The 19,903-nt window shown below is 38.9% G+C and overlaps 1 protein-coding gene across 2 annotated transcripts in view; it reads left to right on the forward strand.

The window, feature by feature from the left end:
• The window catches only part of Cers6 (ceramide synthase 6), a 285,000-nt gene that overhangs the window by 89,470 nt on the left and 175,627 nt on the right, over positions 1-19,903 (forward strand). For both annotated transcript variants that reach the window (XM_047545166.1, XM_047545167.1), the window contains exons 2-3: positions 491-596; positions 11,273-11,403. In XM_047545166.1, the coding sequence (XP_047401122.1) occupies positions 491-596; positions 11,273-11,403 (237 nt within the window). The remainder of the gene's footprint in view (positions 1-490; positions 597-11,272; positions 11,404-19,903) is intronic.

Genomic DNA, 19,903 nt, shown 5'->3' on the forward strand with positions numbered 1-19,903 from the left:
ATGTAAGGAATTTTTAAAGAATTAAAAAATCATTGTTTTATTTATTTTTCTCATTTACATACTTAAATTTTCATCTGGTAGTCTTTCTGTTGATTCTCATTAGAACTAGAGAATGAGGATTTTAAATGTTCTGTTTATCTAATTTTTTTGGAGATGGGGTCTCACTATGTTGCCCAGGCTGTTCTTGAGTTTCCGTGAGCTCAAGTGATCCTCCTGCCTCAGTGTCCTGAATAGCTGGGACCAGGTGTGCATGGCCACACCTGGCTTAAGTGTTTTAAAAGGATTTCTTTTTTGGTGTTACTTTTGGGGAACTAAAGGAAAGAAAAACAGTTAAGTCTATGTTATAGTTATCTATGTGAATGCCAACAGTGTACACCCATAAGGTCCCGCCAGCAGTTTATGGTATAATTGAGTAATGTTTAACTGGTGGCATTAAGAACTGCCATAAGAAAGAATAACTTCCGACTTTCTTTCTTTTCTTAATTTTTAGATTTGTAGCCAAACCGTGTGCCATAGCCCTCAACATTCAGGCCAACGGACCACAGATTGCCCAGCCGAATGCCATTTTGGAAAAAGTCTTCACTGCAATTACAAAGGTATGAGTGGCCTTTCCCATTGTGATTGTCCCCACCCTTCTCAGGCTGTAGTCAGACTCTTTTCCTTGGATTTTGAGAATCAGCTTTTGCCCTGCCTGCTTTCAGGTATCAGAGAGAACACAAATATTGTAGCCACTGAAAGAAGGCGGGCATGTTTTAGAGCTGCTTATTAACTCACAAGTTGATTTTAGAAGCCTGTCTATGAAAAACAGTCTTGATTAGATAGTACCCTGACCAATTCAGTGCCTCTTTCAGTCTCAGGTGACATGGAGCGATACAGATAAGCCTGGGAGGGACTCTGTGGAGGTGAAGAATATGATCTATGCATGTGTGAAGAAACAGGACCTGTTTGCCTAAAGTGTTTGTCCATGTATGCTGGGAGTTGTGATAATTAGACAAATGTGTGATTGAAGAAGAAAAGAATTGCAAGGTGAAGGAATGAAGGACTCAGGTCAAGAGAGTTAGAAACGAAGACATAGCTTCACAGTGGAAATAAAAGAGAAGAGATGCCCCATCTGGTGGGGGTTCAAGTCCCACTTAGGAGTGGGGAGGAGAGAGCAGGGGAGGGCAGAGGAGAACCTGCCCACCCTGCTCCCCATCCAATCCTGAGGAACAGAGGGGAGAGGAGAAAGGAGAAGCCAGAAACCCTCAGCCTCCTGTCATAAGCAAGTAAAGCAGTCACATTTACCTTACTCTTGCTCTGCAGGTCTTGCCTGAGTCTTCTCTTGCTTCTGCCTGAACAGGAAAGAGAAGAAGCATAATGTTCTATGAGAATTGTGTGTTCGTATATTAGATGGTTCATTTTCCCTCTTTCATTTTCCTGAAAGCTTCATTATTTGGGCTTCTAGATTGTCATTTGATAGTGTTAAGAAAATTCTGCTTCTTTTTGGGTTTTTGTAATGCTAGCCATTAGTACTGTCTGTCTCTTACAACTGTTAATTCAAATATCAACTCTTGTTCCTTGTCTTCATTCCTACCAAAATTCTCTAAGGTTTTCCTCTGTCTTGTAAACAATTATATTTTTTCTTGGGAAAAGTATAAAAGTACCATGTACATTTTTACATCTCTGCTAGGAAAAAGAAAAATAATGAATGGAACTTTAGGAAAAGCTCTTGCTGGCTTTGAGGGACAATTTTAGATTTCCATGTTCCAATCTCAAGGGACATATATCTTATGGTATTTAAAGGAAGAAAATATTTAGAAAAAAGGAACCTCATGTTTTCATTTGGCGTATTGATTTACTGCAGTAAAATATCTTCTCTCCCTTTGTACAAAGCAGATGTGCAGGGAATTATTAGGGTTTTCTTTTCTTTTTTTGTGATGGGAATTGTACCTAGGCCTTATGCATACTCAGCATGCACTGTACCCCTGATATAGGCCCCAAGACCCCAGGTAAATTTTTTATTGTGATTACAGCACGGTTTTATTTTCTCTGTGAATGCATTAAACATACAGTATTCTAAATGAATAATAAAATGAGTTTTTGAATTCAAATTTTGTGCCTCCCTTTAGAAGTCCTGCAGTGGACATTTTATCTCCCTTGCCTTACGCTTATCATGGTAACTGGGGAAGTTTCCTCGGTAAAGGTTTTGCAGCCAGGTCGACTTCACTGGAGCTTATTTGCTTCTAGCTAATTTTAATGATCGTAGTCTCTTAGTTTCCAAGGTGATTCCTCTGGAAGTTTTTACATGATTAAAAGAGAGACCTCATGTTTTAAATATAAATGTAGCAATGAGCTGTTTTCCCTGCATTCTTTGCAGTTCTGTGTTCTGATCTGTGATATTAAAACAGGTTGGCTGATTGCAGTAGGAAGAGCAGGACTTTGAGAATTCTGGCAAAGAATCTGTGAGTTTGAGTGACTGTGCAGCAGCCTGGCTTTGACCATGGCACCAAGTGACCTTTTGTAGAAGGGCAGGGTTATCTTCCCCCAAGTGTGTAGTATTGTACCCTGCCCCCTAAATCCTTCCTGTCTCCTACGTACAGGAAGGGCAACATAGATTTTGGGGACCAGTGTGGCATGAAAGTGTGGGACCCCATGATCAAAAAGCACAGAAAAGTACCATTAAAGGTATAAAAATAGAATGTTTTTTTCTTTTTTTTCCTGATTTCTCATTCAGTCTATTGAGGTGCTTTGTTTGCTGTGTAATGTCATGCTGCCTAGTCAAGTGTGGCAAGTGCAGTCCCTCCCAGGTGCTCAGAGGCCCCACTCTGTGACCTGGTGCACTTTCTGGTCACCAGCTGTTGCTTTGCTCAAGCACTTGCAATACACTAATCCCTGGCCAAAGAAGTGGGGAACTTGAGGCAGGCCTCCCCTCTGTTCATGGTCCCACTGTCCCAGCGCAAAGTGGACATGAGACCTTGATGAGTACTGCAACCTCCATGCTCGGACTGGGAGTCAGCAAGAGGCTCACCCCTACTGAGGAAGCTGCCTCCTTGCCCCTCCCTCCGTGCTCCCTCTCCTCCCTTTGCTTTCACTCTGGCCTCTGCTGAGGGCTGAAAGCAGCTGCCCTCCACAGGCAGGGGAGGGGAGGAGGCAGAGGAGGGGAGGTGGTGGGAGTGAGGGGATGGGGAAGGGAATCACCAAGAACCCATCTGGCGGGTATGGTAGGCTGTATAGGAGCTAAGACTCCAAGCCCCTGGCACATACTCCATTACTCGAGTAGATTTCACTTGCAAAGCAGAGATTATATGATATGCAGAATTTCAACGTGGCAGCCATGGAACTTTAAACCACAAGTTGATCCCTTCTGAATGTGGGGTCTCCCCTGTGAAATTGTACTGGTCTATGTAGCTTTCACCTATGACATTGCCTGGTAAGTTTGAAGCTCTTATATCTTCCTGAATTCAGTCAGTCAGTCTGTCTGTCTGTCTCTTTCAAGTTCTGCAGATCCAACCCAGGGCCTCATTCACAGTAAACAAATTCTCTAGCACTGAGCCAAACCCCCAGCCCTGTCTCCTTTTGAGGTAACACCAGTCAGTCTCATTGTCTGTGTCTGTCTCCTCCTCTCTAACCCTCAAATCTAAGGTTTTATAAACATCTTAGAGATCTTGGCCCTCTTATAAAATAGTGAGCCGTTTGGGTGTTTGAGTCAGTCAGACCTGGGTTTGTATATGGAAATATTAGCTCTTCTGCTTCCTAGTGTTGTGACCTTCTGCATGTTTCCCAACTCTGTAGGCTGCAGATAACTCACTGATAAAAACCTTTGAATAACTTCCCCCCAGGCTTTCATGAGGACTAAATAAAATAATGCATGTAAGTCATTCATTAGATGACACAGCATCTGTCCGGGGCAGTGTTTCCACACTCTCATTGCTTGGGATTGCCTGAGGACTGAAAAGGCAGGTTGCTATGTCATATATATGGAGACTGTGATTCTCTAGTCTTGGGATAAGACCAAAAGGACCCGCAGTTGTGATCGTCAGTTCCATTCAAATAAACACAATGATTACTTCTCTTTCATGTGTCTCTTAGGTGTGGTACACAGAGTTATCTGGGTATGGATGTTTCTAACACTTGGGGGTTCTCCTGCCATATTGTTTGCACATATCTACTAAACCAATGACCTCACTTTTCTAAAGCTATGGAAGTAAGAATATATGTTAGCTGTAAAGCCAAATTTCATGATCTAGGGAGAGCATATCATAATCCACTTGTGGCATGTTAGACTAAGTTTAAAAACTGTAGGCAAGGGACTGGAGTTGTCAGTGATAGAGCGCTTGCCTACCATATGTGAGGCCCTGGGTTTGATCCTCAGCACCATGTATAAATAAATGAATCAAATAAATATTTTTAAAAAAACTATAGGCAAATTTCCTATAATTTATTTTCCTTGAAGAAAATATTTTTATCTGACCAAAAGATCACTGAGAAGCTTTGTGAGAAAGAAATGTGAGGGTTGGTGACGGAATAGAAGGTTAATATTACATGTTCTCAAAACATAAGACATGACACAGGTGACTATGGCAGGGGGAGGGAAGGAAGGTGAGGCAGAGTGAATTCACTGATTGCATAAGCTCTCGTGGGAGTCAGCTTATCAGTCAAAGCTCCCGGTCAAATAGAAGTATATGTTTAGTAGCACAAGAGTAAACTCTAAGAAAGATAATACTATTGACTTGCATTGGGCGCTGGAGGACGAAGGGAAGAAGAAGAAATAATGCTGGTATTAATTATCACTCACATGGAATTATTATTAATAGATGAAAATGAAATAGAAAAGAATTATAATTACATGGATAACCACCAAAACAAAAATTGCACATCAAAGGAAAGAAAATAAAGCAAATTACATAGTAAAATATTTTTTAAAAATTGTGAAAATAGAAAGCAGAATATAATGAAAGTAGAGAACTATAAAAAAAAAACTTTATCAATCACATCAGTGCATATGAATGGGTTTAATTCATCTGGTAAAAAAATAATTCAGGGTTAGATTCCTGAAATGGGTTAAATTGTGCCCTGCCCCCTAAATTCATACATTGAAGTCCTAACTTCCTGTACCTTAGAATGGGACCTTGTTGGGGGAAAAGCATATTCACAAAGGTAATTAAGCTACAGTGGGGTCCGTTGGGTGGGTCTTAATCAAAGATGGCTGGTGTCCTTATAAAAAAAGGAAAATTTGAACAGAGACAGGCAGGAAGGGGATGATTGAAGACACACAGGGAGAAGATAACCATCTAATCTACATGCCCAGGAGAGAGACCTGGAGCAGATCCTTCCCTTGTGGCCTTAGCAGGAACAAACCCAGCAGGCACCTTGATCTGGGACTTCTAACCTCTGGAACCCCAAGATGATAAATTTCTGTCATTTAAGCCACTCAGTTTTTGGTACTGTACCTTGTTACGGCAGCCCTAGTCAACTAGTATAGTTGTAAACAAAGTATGTAAGAGATACCTTCAGGCAAAGGAATTAAAAATGTTGAAAATAAAAGCGAGGTGACCGTGTCCAAGCAAATATAAATAACAGAGGAAGTAGGGTTTCTAAAGCATCAAATGAAATAAAGAGTTGTCTTTTTGTTGTCAGAGGATACAATTCATAATGAAAATAAAAGGATTACAAATATTTTATGTATATTAGGTATTATACCTGTGTATTCATCAAAAGGAATCATAAAGAAACAAACACAATGCTAAGAAATTTTAATTTGCTTCTGGGTCATGAAAGATCTTGTGAACAAACTATAAAATAGAATATAGAAGTTCTTTTGTGTATAATAAATGAGAAAGACCTAGGGGTAAATTTAGAATTATGTACTCTGAATATAGAGACTATACTTTCTTTCCAGGTGCCTACCAAATACTTCAAAATTGTGTGTTATGTTACAAATCTATAAAAGAGTTTAAAAATTAGGCATAAATCAATAGTATTAAAAATTATAAAACAGAACAAAACAAAAAGCCTCTTGCTCTTAGAAATGTCTGAGTGCTATCTTAATCAACTCTTGGGTAAAAACAAAATTCCAGAATATTTCATAAACAATGATAATGAGAGCAGTACTTGCATGTGCCATGCCAAAGCGTGCTCATTTGAAAACTCAGGAATATATGAACATATGGCCACTCAACATTAGAAAAAGAACAACAAAATAAATGGAGATAAGCAAAAGGCAGAGATAATAAAAGTAAAAGCCAGAATTAATGAGTTAGCAAAACAGTAGAATTAAGAAATTTTAATCTGAAAGCATTTCACTGATTTAATTTTTCTTAACAGAAAGTCAGTCCTGTGAAGCAAAAAGACTGGGGAAGCACAAATAGTGATATAATAATTGATAAGCAACAGAAGCAGAGAAAAATTGAGAGTATATTGCTCTTAGCTGGAAAAACAAAATGGAAAAACTTGAATAAAATGGAAATTATTCTTACATTTGCAATAAGGTATAGGGAGCTGGGGGGTGAGGACTTGCTGGGGGTGGTCTGGACCTTCACCCTGCTTACTGTACCACTTTAACCACGTGTGCCATGCCAGACATTGTCCTCGTCATCCATCAATGAACTTACTTAAGTCAGTAATAAAAATATCTTTTCATAACAAAATAATTATTCTAGAAAAATCATAATTTTCTCTCCCTCTGCATGTGTGTATGTGTGTGTGTCTAAGGATCAAATTTAAGGACTGGGGATATAGCTCAGTTGGTAGAGTGCTTGCCTTGCGAGCACAAGGCCTTGAGTTCAGTCCCCAGTACCATAAAAAAAAAAAAGGATCAAATTTAAAAAACAAAATTGCAAAAATGTATGTAGCTCAGATGCTCTAACAAAAGAATTTTCTTTTTTCTTATTCACTCAAAACATTTGAGCATGTAAGCATGTTTTTTCATTGCTCAGATGATTAGCATTGCTAAGATGGATGAATGCCTAAATTCATACCTAATAGTATCAGAAATTATATTTGTCCTTTCCCCTTTTTAAATTGTACATATTTAAGGTATGCATATCAAAATAAGTTCCTACATACAACATATCCATGTTTGTTACACATAGCGAAATGGTTACTATCGTCAAGCAAATTAACATATCTGTCTTGCAAAAGAATTCTAACATCTCCTTCCAGGCTGTTTAATTCTCTTAAAATCTATCATAGCACAGAAAATTTGAAAAACCATCCAGTTGTCTTTTGATGTGGCACTAAAACATTTATATCGAAGCCTAACCAGGATCTCAGTCTCTCTCCCAAATGATCTAGACACCATATACTGACTAATATTAATGAAAATTTTTAAATAAAAGTTTAGCAAACAGGATCTAGTTTTTAATGAGGAAAGCTGAATGATGGGAACACATTAAAATAATTATTTGCCATTACCAAATAGAGATTATTCTAGGATTCCAGGGCCCTCCCTGTATTGAATATTTTAAAAATATCCATGTAATTCACCATATTAATACATCTAAGGTGGGCTGGATTGCAACTCAGTTGTTATAGTGCTTGTCTTGGGTTTGGTCCCCAGCACTGCAAACAAACAAACAAACATCTAAGGAGGAAAAAAAAAAAAAAATACATGATACTGTATGGCTGCTGAATCCTACCATCTTTTTGATTAAAATACAATTATCTGACTAGGGAGAGGTGCTTTACATGACAAATACGTTTGTATCTCAGTCCCCAATCTGGCCTCTTGCTTAATGAGAAAACTAAAGGTATTTCCACTATAGTCTAGAAAAGATAGGAATGTGTCTTATAACTATTGTTCTGTGTTGTGACACATTTACATTGACCTAGCACATAGGTAAAAGAAAAAAAGTTCCTGAAAATTAGGAAGAGGCAAAACTATTGCTATTTGAAGATGTAGTCAATGAGTTCCACTATAACCTAGGTATTGATGATAAAAGATATTGCAATGTTTCTTTGAATATGGATCTTATATTTCAGTAATGTGCTATGTGATTGTATTCAGTTAAAAAATACCACAAACAATACGAAATTTTAATACAAAACTAGTAACCAAAATCTGGTGACTTTCATAAATATGCAAACAAGAAACAGAAAAGATTAAAGGAAAGCATCTTATTTACAATAGAAACAAGCAAAAAAAAAAAAAAGAAAGAAATCCACAGGAATAAACAACAAGGTATGTGTAAGACCTATATGAGGAAAGTTTTCAAACATTCTTGATGTACACAAAAAACAAATTGAATAGTGATGTTAATTCACCCTACGTTAATTTAAGAAATTGGTATGGTTTATTTAAAAACCAAACACATTTGCTTGTCTGACCACTTGTTGGTTTTGAAAATAGATAATTTAATTCTAATGCTCACATGGAAAAATAAACAAAGATTTCCAAGAAAACTGACTGCGTGTGACTGGCACATGAACAATAGACCAGTAGAAGAGTAGGTTGGTTTTTCAGTGGGAAAAATGTGAGTGATGATATTGGGATTTAGGGTAGCCACCTGGAAAGAAAGAAAGGTAGATTTGTAACTCACACAGAATGCCAGCATATATATTCTAAATGCAGTAAAAATGTGAATGTATCAAAACCCTGAATGCATTAGATGGAAGCCTGGGAGAGTTTTAATAACATTTGGAATGAAGAAGGCTTTTCTGATTATGACTCCAAATTTAGAAACTATTGTATTTAGCAATCATTTACAAATAAAAACTAAGCAAACAACATCAGCAAATTCTAAAATACAAATGACATACTGGTAAAAAGTATGCAACTTATAGTACAGACAAGGGTGTAACCACCTAATAAATGAAGAAATCCTACAAACCAATGAAGAAAATCCCAACAGATTAAAAAAAATCAAGCCTTAAGATATGACCATATTCTTTAGGAAAAAGTGAATTGGAGATGATTTTTTAAAACATATGAAAAGATGCTTGTCTCATAAAAGGGAACAATCAAAACAACACCAGGATACTGTTTTTTATATATCAGGTTGAAAAAATAAAAACACTTGACATCTTGGTCTTTGAGGAGACTTGAGAAATGGATAATTCTGCTTGTGAGAATTCAGGTTGATAAAATCACCAGTGAGAGTACTTTCTCAATAGGGAAACAAGTTAGAGATGCCTTTGATCAACAACTTTTGCTTTCAGGAAGAGATCCCACAGATAGACCTGTACAGAATGACCCATGGCAAGCTTATTTATTTCAGCATTGTTTATAGTTTGGATGCTACCTAAATGTCTGTTGATAGCACAATGGGTAAGTAAATTATAGGACATCTCTACCATTCTTCAAAAGAATGAGGGCATTTTCTGTATACTGATACAGAAATATTTGTAAAGTGTAAAACCCAAGATCTAGAACAGGGTCCATCGTGTGACCATTTGTGGAATGAGGGGGAATATAAGAATGCATTTTCACTTTTGCTTTTACTTCTGCAAAATAAACTGGAAAGAAACTGATTAAATAACTGCAGTTACCTGTTAAGAAAGGGAAAGGAGGGATGAAAAGAACAGGAACAAAGTGGAAGGTAAAACTTTGAGCAGTTTTACATTTGTGAGCCATGGTAATATTGTTTCTATTAATAAATTAGAAAATAGATTGAAATTAAAAATGAATTTCTCTAGGGAAATGTTATAGCCAAGGTGTGGTGTTGGAGGGTTTTTTTTCTTTTGATATTTTTGATTAGGAAAGACATGAGACTGTAGGTGGTGTCATAACTATGAAAAAGGGCTCAGGCACATGCCAGTGGAAAGTTGGCAAATAACATTTTGTACCCTGAGTCCACTCGGCATGTTTTCTGTGTGTCTTGACTATTTTAATCAGTTCACACTGCCATGACACAATACCACAGACTGGATGGCTTAAGCAACATGTACTTATTCCTCAAAGTTCTGGAGGGTGGAGTTCTGAGCTCTGGGTGCCAGCATGGTCCAGTGCTTGGTGAAAGGCTTCTTCCTCATATAGCAAGGGAGGAAGGAGAGGGAGGGACAGAGAGAGAGCACTCATGCAGGTGGGCCAGCATCCAGCGGGTCTTCATTTAAGGGCACTAATCTTTCAAAGGCTCCCTTCTTAATACCATCACATTGGAGATTAGGGTTTCAACAGGTGAACTCTGGGGGGGAACACAAACCCCTTGAGTTACTCGAGATGCTTTTAGAAAGGTGTCATATGTACATTCCACACTTAAAACTTGAGAGCTGGCCAGACTGCCTTCTCCTCCTCCCCTTTTGATTATATTCCCTGATCACAAATATCAAAGCAAAAATAGAATAAATAGAGAAATGGAGCTCACTTGGCCTGCTTTTGTTGTATATCAGGTCACATTCATATGATTGTTGGCAGGATGCTCTCTTCACATGGAAGAGAGATGAGAGAAAAGGAAAAAACTAACATTTATCCAGTTTTATACACATTTTCAAATTTAGTTCTTACCATAATCCCATTTAGGCTGATAAAGTTGTCATTGTTGTTGTTGTTGTTATTATTATTATTTTTAACAGTGCCAGGGATTAAACCCAAGGCCTTGTGCATGCTAGGCAAGTGTTCTTCCACTGAGCTATAGCCCCTGTCCTCGACCCTTATTTCTGTAAATGAGGAAACAGACCCTCAGAGAGGTCAGTGGAGTAGAGGAATTGAACCTATACCTGTCATTTCAGGGCCAACTCTGTCTTTTCCACCTAGTTTACTTCTTCAGGTAATGCATCATAGTCTTAGTAAAAGCCTTGATGCAGGATGTGGTCAAAAGGAATGACTGAGAAAATGAATAGAGAGGAATGTGTGAAGAATGGGGAAGGAGAGGGGAGTAGAAATGGGACATTAGGTATTTGGGTTTTTTTTCTGTGCTTTTTGTCTGTCCTACATTATCCAGATATGTGATAGGTATGTATAAAATTTTTCTTGCCATGAAAGTGAAATATTTGAATGATGCCTCTTGGCAAGTTCTTCACTGGACTCACTTCCCTTGAAGGCTGATGGAGCTGACTCAGCCAGTTGGCTATTCATTGAATCTGGGTTGCCTCTTAGAAAGTGCATTGCTGATAAGGAGAAGTGCAAGCATTAGAGCAAGATTCATATTTTACCATCTTATTTCATAATGAGTAACCTCATGGTTATTTCTGTTCATTCTGCTAATGGAAGGCCTAGATTCTCAGTGGTAAATACAGAAATTTCAGTAGCAGATATAAATAGGGAAAAAATTAAAAACCCTAACATGCACAAGGACAGATCTGTTTTAAGAAAATGAAAGGGTATTGAACACTATTTTCCTGGCAACTTGTTTTATAGCATCCTGATGAGAAGAGATTAGAGGGCCTCTCCAAGCAACTGGACTGGGATGTCCGAAGCATTCAGCGCTGGTTTCGACAACGACGCAACCAAGAGAAGCCCAGCACCCTGACCAGGTTCTGTGAGAGCATGTGAGTAGCTTTTTTTTTTTTCCTTGAAAGAATAACCTGCCTTAGTCTGGATGTCAGCCCACAGGTAAAGAATAACAGATTCCCACAGGTTACAACAGCCCCTATAATACCTGCCATCCAGTAGAAAGTAGTTCAGGAAAAAGAGGGGGGACAGTTCCTTGTAAGATTTGAGAGTTCTGCTTTGAACACAGTAAATAAAGTTTGCTTCCTAACAGTCCCTGCAAAATAAGTAGATTGCAAGGGCCTTCCATGGTATTTTAAACCAGACATCTTTGAAATATAGTATTACAAGTCATTACTTTTATAGAAGCTGATAGTTTGAATTTTAAGAAGGTATTTGGTCAAGACATTTTTCCACTGATAAAAACTGATATATTAGAATATATCATCAGAGGATTATAATAATGTCCTACATTGCTGAAGATTTAAGAAATGGCCATATTCTGGGTGAGTTTAATGAAGCATTGCTCCAAGGTAGGGGATGGAATGAGAATCTCATCCATTTCCGAAATGTGAACTTCACGATGTATAAATTATGTGTCAGTAAAGCTGTTAGAAATAATAAAACCACATAGAACTTTTCTAGCATAGTGGTATCTTCAGATGGTGATACTCAGTATACTTTGGAAAAATCAGAGGAAGAAATACTGAAGCTTTGAGCACATCCCAACAACAGGAAACTGCCTTGGAAGCCAGTACCCCAGTTGGTCTTCACCTTTTAGAATATGACTATTTCTTTATTCAACAGTTCTTTCTTTAGGAACCTTTTCCATGACACCTGTTCATTTAACAATAGTGCTGTCAGTATAGGTCTCTTAATTTTAGGTCCTTTCCATTTGGGGTGAGAGTTTCATTTTTAGGTTGAAGGCAAAAAAGGTATTTTAGCAAATCTAAGACTTGGAGGGAAACTTAATGTTATAGGAGAATTAATGGGAGTCAGAATTCCTAAGCCTGGGTAAATATGTAGAGTTTAAATAGAATGTTTAGAGGTCAGAATATTTATAAAATGTAGAAAAACAATCAAATAGATACAATCTGCAAAATCCTTCTATAATTAAACTTAGCAGTAGTTTATGAAGAATTTATGTATCTGGGCTCATGATCAAAAGCCAGAATTGCTTCCTGACCCGGTCCTGCTGCATATGTCAAAGGCCTGGGCTCCACCACTGAGCTATAGGCTGAGGAGGGGTGAAGTTAGGCCTTGGGACATACCCACGTGCTCAAAGTCATGGGCCCTCTTCCCCGCCTCCAACTAACTTCTTTGGTAACTCAGTCCTAGCCCCTTCTATGCTATACTGACTTTATAAACTTTTTTTTTCAAATACGAATGTACATAGGCATCAGTCATCTGGGGGTCTTGTTAGATTCTGATTGACTTGGTCTAGAATGGCAACTGAGATTCTGAATTTACAACAAGTTTGCAGTCGATGCTGATGATGCTGGCCCAGTGGACCACATTTGAGTAGCAAAGGCCAACACTGGACTCATACCTGTGTCTCTTCCCTGACTGCAACTGTTCTTGACCTATGTATCCCAATAAAAAGGATAGTCATAGTTACATTCAATTAAAAATATTTCAAGGGCTGGGAATAAAGCTCAGTTGGTAGAATGCTTGCCACGCAAGCACAAGGCCCTGGGTTCAATCCCCAGCACCGCAAAAATAAAAAAAAAAAAAAACCAAAACAAAAGATTGCTAGAGGCAGGGCAATTGGAGTCACAGTGGTGGGGAGGGAGCAGTATAAAAAGGATACACTGTGATCTTCTACCCCAAGTTTATTATCAAAGTGTCAAAAAGATAAGACCAAAATCTGAGTTGATGATAGATATTTAAAAATAATTATATAGTGATTGGTATGTCCATTCAGTAATGAAGATTTATTATTATTATTATTTTTTTGCGGTACTGGGGATCGAACTCAGGGCCTTGTACTTGCGAGGCAAGCACTCTACCAGCTGAGCTATCTCCCCAGCCCAGTAATGAAGATTTAAAAAAAAAAGATCAGCTATGGGTGGGAGGCAGGTGGGGTTGCTGGGACTACTGGGTCAGTGCCAGTGGCCTTTAACTGCTCTGCTGCATGAGATGGTGTTGATGAACTCTTGTTCCGTCATTTTCTTCTTCCTTGGCTTCTGGGTTGCCAGTAGATTCTTCTCTTTCCAAGACCTCTTGTTTGCATTATTTAGTCTGCCTTTCTCCTGTGATCTTTGATGTGCTGCTTCTCCATATTCAGCTGTCAACCTCTCGTGTTTCTTTACCTTCCATTCTCTGTATAGAAATGATTTCCTCTCACCATCTTCTTCCAGAGGCATGTGTTCAGGGCGGATGTTTCTACTGCAACTCTGATTTACTTCTACTCTTCTCCCGTTGCTGTGTTTCATAATAAACAGGCTGGAAACCCAAACCAATCAGCCACTGAGTTCCATTAATTCTTTGTAAACCCCCCACCAAGGCACAGATCCTGATGACTCCCAAAGGTTTCCTTATTATCCCTCAGACTCATAGGCATTTTGTTTGCTACCCTCTCCCTTAGTGTCCTAAAATACCACTATCTCCACTCTGCTGCTTTAAAACCTTGATGATTAACTTACAACTCTAGGATAAATATTAGGTTCCTTAGCCAATAACCAGATTCTGGCTTTTGCGTGTTTGATGTCAGTCACTTCAGTGACCTCTTCCTCCAGAAGGCTGTGTCTTTACTGTACGTGACGTGTTCACTCCTCCCTCGGTTTGTGCAGTGTTCCTAACATGGAACCCCCACTTCCTCTGCCCCATGCTTTTATGCTCTACCCATCCGTCAATTCTCAGGCCCTCTCTGAAGGGCCTAACTGCTGAGTCTGGAGTAAGCACAACTTCTCCTGATTCCTCTGAGTACTTATTGCAAGTATGATTTAAAATTGAATCATATGTGATTATGTGATTACTTAACTGTTCTTAACCTGGCTCTTTCTACCAGTTTTATCATAAGTATTCATTGAAGAGCACAATGGCCATGCCATTTTCTTCCTCCATTCTTCTTCACCTTTGCTATAACATACAGACTCTACTAAATAAATATTTGTTAAATGACTGAATGTTAAAATAGCATTGTTCTGGAAGGAGTTGCTGATCTCAGTTGCCACTTGGTCTCACAACTGAAGAGTGCCAATATACTAACTTAGCATAAAATTTTTGTAGGCAAATTAACTGATTCTGAAAATCTCCATGGCAATTTTAAAGAAGGAATTCAAAGGATAGGACTGGGTGTGGTGCTGTATAATCCTGGTGATTCAGGAAGCTGAGGTGGGAGGATCACTTGAATTCAAGACCAGCATGGATAACAGCAAGACCCTGTCTCAAAAACACAAACAAACAAAAAAAGAAATTCAGAGGAAGGAATTGGATTTCAAAGAAGAATATTTAGAAAAATACAGGGATAAAGAAGAATTATGTCAATCTATGTAAGTACATGTATGTGACATAGTCATTTGCCTATAAAAATAATCTAGAATCATTGTTCTTAACCAGGGAAGTATTTCATACACATCCAAGTCCCACCCCAGAGTGTCTGATTGAGTAAGATGACACAGATGAGGATCTGGACATGTTTGTGTATTTGTTTGTTTATTTATTTATGAAATGTCCCAAGTGCATCTGACACACCTTGCTGGTTAAAAAGAGAGATGATTTGTTACTTGGAAATACTACAAATCATGCTAGAGAGCAGGACATTTAGGGGTTACATACAAATTTAGGGGGTATAACTAGAATACCAAAATATGAAGGGTCCTTTCGGGGGAATTGTGTTTCATCTTTCGTTGGTGTGCAATAGCATCGGTAGGCATGCCAAGTAGTGCTGGTAAACATCTGCCAACACGCCTAGTGTTTGGCACACCCATCTAATGAAGAACAACGTTTAGTGAGTAATGCACAGAAACACTGATGTGATTTATTTCCCTCTTGCTTGATGTCAGTCATTCAAAGCTGTGTCACTTTTGATGACTATTTCTTCCAGCAGCATTTAAATCCTTATTGGCAACTGAAATAGAGATTTTCAAGAGAGAGTGAAGTATTTATGACAATGAGATGTCATGTGAGACATTTTTGGAGAAATGGATTCTGAATGGAAGCCAGTGCTGGTTGGGATCATGCTGAAGCTTTGCCATACTTCTCTAACAGCTGCTTCGGAGCTGTATGTTTTGTCATTTAGGACCATATAAAATAAGTTATATCTATAATAAAAAATATCTGCAGGATGGAGCAGGAAGAGGCAGAGATGTTAGAATAAATGACTTCCTTGTCTCATTGTTTTTGAATATCCTGCAGCATGTTTAATAGCACATGTCAGAGAGTAAATATTATATATGGCTTTCATTTAAACAAACTCCAGGTGCCTGGAAGTGTGACTCTCCATATGATAACCTCAAAGTTGGAGGGTAAGAAACATTTGCATGTCACAGATTGGCACTGATTTATTTGAACTGAAGTTTTCCCCATATGGCACTGAAGTTAGGGTGCCTTATATAAGATAAGGCCCCAAGATCCCCTTTCTTCAGGCATTCCATTTTAGAGTTTATGTGGATTAAAACTACCCCCATAAGCTTCTGTATTTAGACCCTTCTGGACAATGGCAAAACCTTTTGCAGTCTTATTTCTGCACAGAAGTTCCATGGTTGTCTGAATTTATGACATCACTGAAATCAGGACAGTACATCAGTGACAAGTCAGTGGCTTAACCAGGTGCCCTCATGCCACCTGTACAGGCACTGTGAGTCCAAATAGCGCTTTTTACTTAGGTAAGTCAACTGCTGTCTTGTGACTTTAGAGGAAGTAGACCCTGATGATTGGGTAGAGGAATGGGTGTGGGATCATGTGGGAAACCAGCAGTTGACTCTCTCAAATCCCTTAACTTCAGATCAGTCCTTGATTAGAGGAAATTATGTGGAGAGTATCTTCACCAGGTGTCCATACCCAGTCTGATTGCACAAACACTAACTCAGTGTTTGTAAACTCTTTTCATATCTTCTGTGCTCAGGAGGGGTGATGTTTTGCCAGAGAAGAAGCTCAGTTTTGATTATTTTCTCTAGATGAGCATCTTTTATACAATTCATTCCCAAAATTCTCCTGAAGATCGCTGCAGTGTTTGAAAAGGTATTATCTTCCAGAACAGTGGCATCTTCCTTATTTCAGTATTGGGGTATGTGATCAGCCATGTTTAGATGCTGTTGGTAAGTCTGGGAAAAAAAAAATCAGAAAATTGGAGAACTATCTCTTAGTTCTTGAAATGTGCAGGGTTGAGCTGTGTTTTTGTTGTCATGGTGATGGGACTGGACATTTGCCCATTGTTGCAAAAACCGTCCCTGGATTGGTGAACACCTGCTGTCACCCAAAGCACACAGAGACCTACTTATTGTTCAGTGAATGTCTTAGCGTTCAAGACTGTTATTTTAAGCACTTTTAAATCTGTGGGTTGTATTCAGGTCAGTTTTAACTTCAGGGTAGAGGTCAGTAAACTTGTCCTATAAATGGTCAGAAAGTAAAATATTTTAGACCATAGTTGACTTCGTTACTATTACAATTCTGCTGTTGCATCACAAAAGCAGCCAGGGACAATGCAAATGTGAGTGACTGAGTTCCAAGAAAACTTTCTTTATGGATACTGAAATTTGAATGCATCCTTCTTGTGTGTCATGAAGTATTTATTGTTTTAAAATTTTCAATCATTAAAAAGTATAAAAACTCTTCTTAACTTGTGGGCCATACAGAAACCAATAGCTGCCTGCTGAGCTCTGTCTAGGCAGTATAATGCTGTTGGTGGTTCTTTCAGCATTCCAAGAAAGAGGATGTGTTCTTACCATGCCAGGCACAGTCAGCTACTTTTCGGACTACTACCATGTAATAGAAGCTTTAGAAGGATCTGGAATGCTGTGCCAATCTTCAGCATTCCTAGGGTGTGCAGTTACCCGGTGCTCCCTGAAGCTATTAGTATCTTCAAGGCAGCATCATCTTCTTGACAGAAGTTCTGAAGATTGATGAACTGGACTGCGGACAGTCTACTCTTGCCTTGAATATGCTTTTCAAGTCTGGCTCCCTCTTTCTATTCTAGACCTGCCATCTGTGGCAAGGGAACTCAGGTTTTCCATTTAGATCAAGACTCTCACATTCTTGGATGGCATATGGCTAGGCCTCTCATTCATGTGTACTGGCTAATTAAAGAAAACAGATTTTTGCTAAAAATATCAGACAGGCCATACCTTGGTCAAGCTGACTGCATATTATGTACTTTTGTGCTGTGCTCACATTTGATGGGTCAGTTTTTCCTTAGATACTAAATTTCTAAGAACTTTTTCATAATAATTTCCCAATAATTTTGTCTAACATGGATTTTGATGGTGATAAAGAGGAGAATATGGATAGAGGATTGACCACATTCATTAAGCCCTCATGTTCTCCATTAACACTCTGCTGCCATTTTGGGGACCTGTTTACCATTTCTCTTTTTCGTTTAATCTACTTTAAAAGTTATTTGTTTCCATTTTAGAATTGTCATGCAAATCATTAAAATTGATTTTGATTTGAAAGGATGTATAAGAGTATGTATAATGTTCACAAAAAATTGGGGAGAAATTATTCCACAGCTTACTACCCAGAAATAAATGCTTGAATGTTTTGAACTCACAGTGCCATCTTACATATGTGTCCACAAAAACATGCACATATATACAGCGTGTGTGCCTGTGCCTCCCGCTGGCACTTCTGCAGTTACACTTTTACTGGAGCTGCCTCTTCAGGGTCCTGAGGAAGACTGTGGACTCATTATGTTTTATGCTTCATCTTTGGTATTGCTAAGTAGCTTACCTCTTAGCAGCAGCACAGTCATTTGTGTTGTTCTAGGCTTTCCATTCCTCATACTGTGCAAAATTACTTAATGAAACAAAATAAAAGAGAGCTTGTGAGAAAAATGAGTTAGGAGCATAACACTCAAAAACTTCGGTAGTCCCACACACATACATGTGCGCGCACAGGAGCCTAATAAAAACAGTAGCCTGGTTTTATACGTGCTGTTTAAGAAATATTTTTATACTCTAATAAATATGGCAGTTTTTCTTAAAAAAGACCTGGAGTTTGCTTGTAGAACTTGGTGTTGGTTTGCTGGCTTTCCAGGGCTGACCGAACAGAATAACACAGATTGGGTGACTTAAGCACCAGAAATTAATTTTCTGACAATTCTGGAGGCTGGAAATCTGAGATCAAAGTGTTGTTGGGTCTGTTTCTGTTCTAAGTCTCTTTCTTTGGCCTTTCCTCTGGGTGAGCATCCTTGGTGTCCCTTCCTCTTCTTATAAGGACACTAATCATATTGTATTAGGGCCCCATCCTTATGGCCCTATTTAACCTTAATTACCTTCTTAAAGGCTCTCTCTCCAAGTATGTTCACTTTGAGAGGTAGGGTTTCAACATATAAATTGGGACTTCACAATTCAGTCTATAACAATGTTGGAAAGGGTGCAGCTTGTGAGTTACTGTGAAGTGGTAGAGACAGGATGATCAGAAATCAGAGGGAAGGTTGTAGTGTAGATGGGTGTGGCTTATAACACATGTGGGGTGTGTGTGTGTGTGTGTGTGTGTATTCCCAGGCCACTCTACTCAGTCCAGTGCAGTTTTCTGAATTCACCTATGCTTTTGGCATATGAAATCACTCATAAACAAATAAGAAATCTGTGTTCTTCTTATAGTGGAAGACATTCACATTGTCAGAACAAACCTGATAGCGGGGTTATATAAAGCAGGACTGTTGGTGCAGAGTAGTAGTGAAGGGGTGAGCTGTGGAACCGGCAATCTGAGTTCAAATCTTCTCTTACATGAAGTCCTGTAGTATTTGGGAAAGTTGTTTTGCCATCCTGGGATTTAGTTTCTTTATTTGTAAAATGTGCATATAAATAGGGTCTACCTCATAAGGTGGTTGCGCACTAAATGAGTTCAGGTGTATAGACCCGTGGCTTGCACCCAGTAAGGGCCCAGTGACTGTTGGCTGCCTTTAACATCACCCCTTTCTGTCATTTGTCAAGTTGGTGTAACATAAGCAGCAGCCAATAGTGATGAGTCTGTCACAACCCTGCATCAGCAGTGGGGGCCCCTCAGAGCTACAGCCCCCTCGCCTAGAAGAGGTAGCTCTGGTTTTTGTCATCCGGGGAGGAGCGATTCAAGAAGATGCAAGAACAGGTTTTCAGTAGCGAATGAAGCTCTTTTACTCTATGGAACCCAATAGAGGCAGAATCGATGAGGATTTGCAGGACTGTCAATTTGGGCATTGCGCACATGTGAGAAAAAGATGCAAATCCAGTGTGAGTTCAGAGCCTGAGCGCCGCCGACTTGCTGCTGTGTAGCAGCGTGACAAAAGTGGAAGAGGAAAGGTGTCCTACTTTGGCAGGGAGTGAGGCATGCGGTGCCTGCCAAAGCCAAGGCTTTTGAGGCACCGCATGAGAAATGTCAGAACACACAGTGAATGTCTTTGAACCACAGAGATTT

The sequence above is a fragment of the Sciurus carolinensis genome, chromosome 3 (assembly GCF_902686445.1).
Source record: "Sciurus carolinensis chromosome 3, mSciCar1.2, whole genome shotgun sequence".
Taxonomy (NCBI): Eukaryota; Metazoa; Chordata; class Mammalia; order Rodentia; family Sciuridae; genus Sciurus; species Sciurus carolinensis.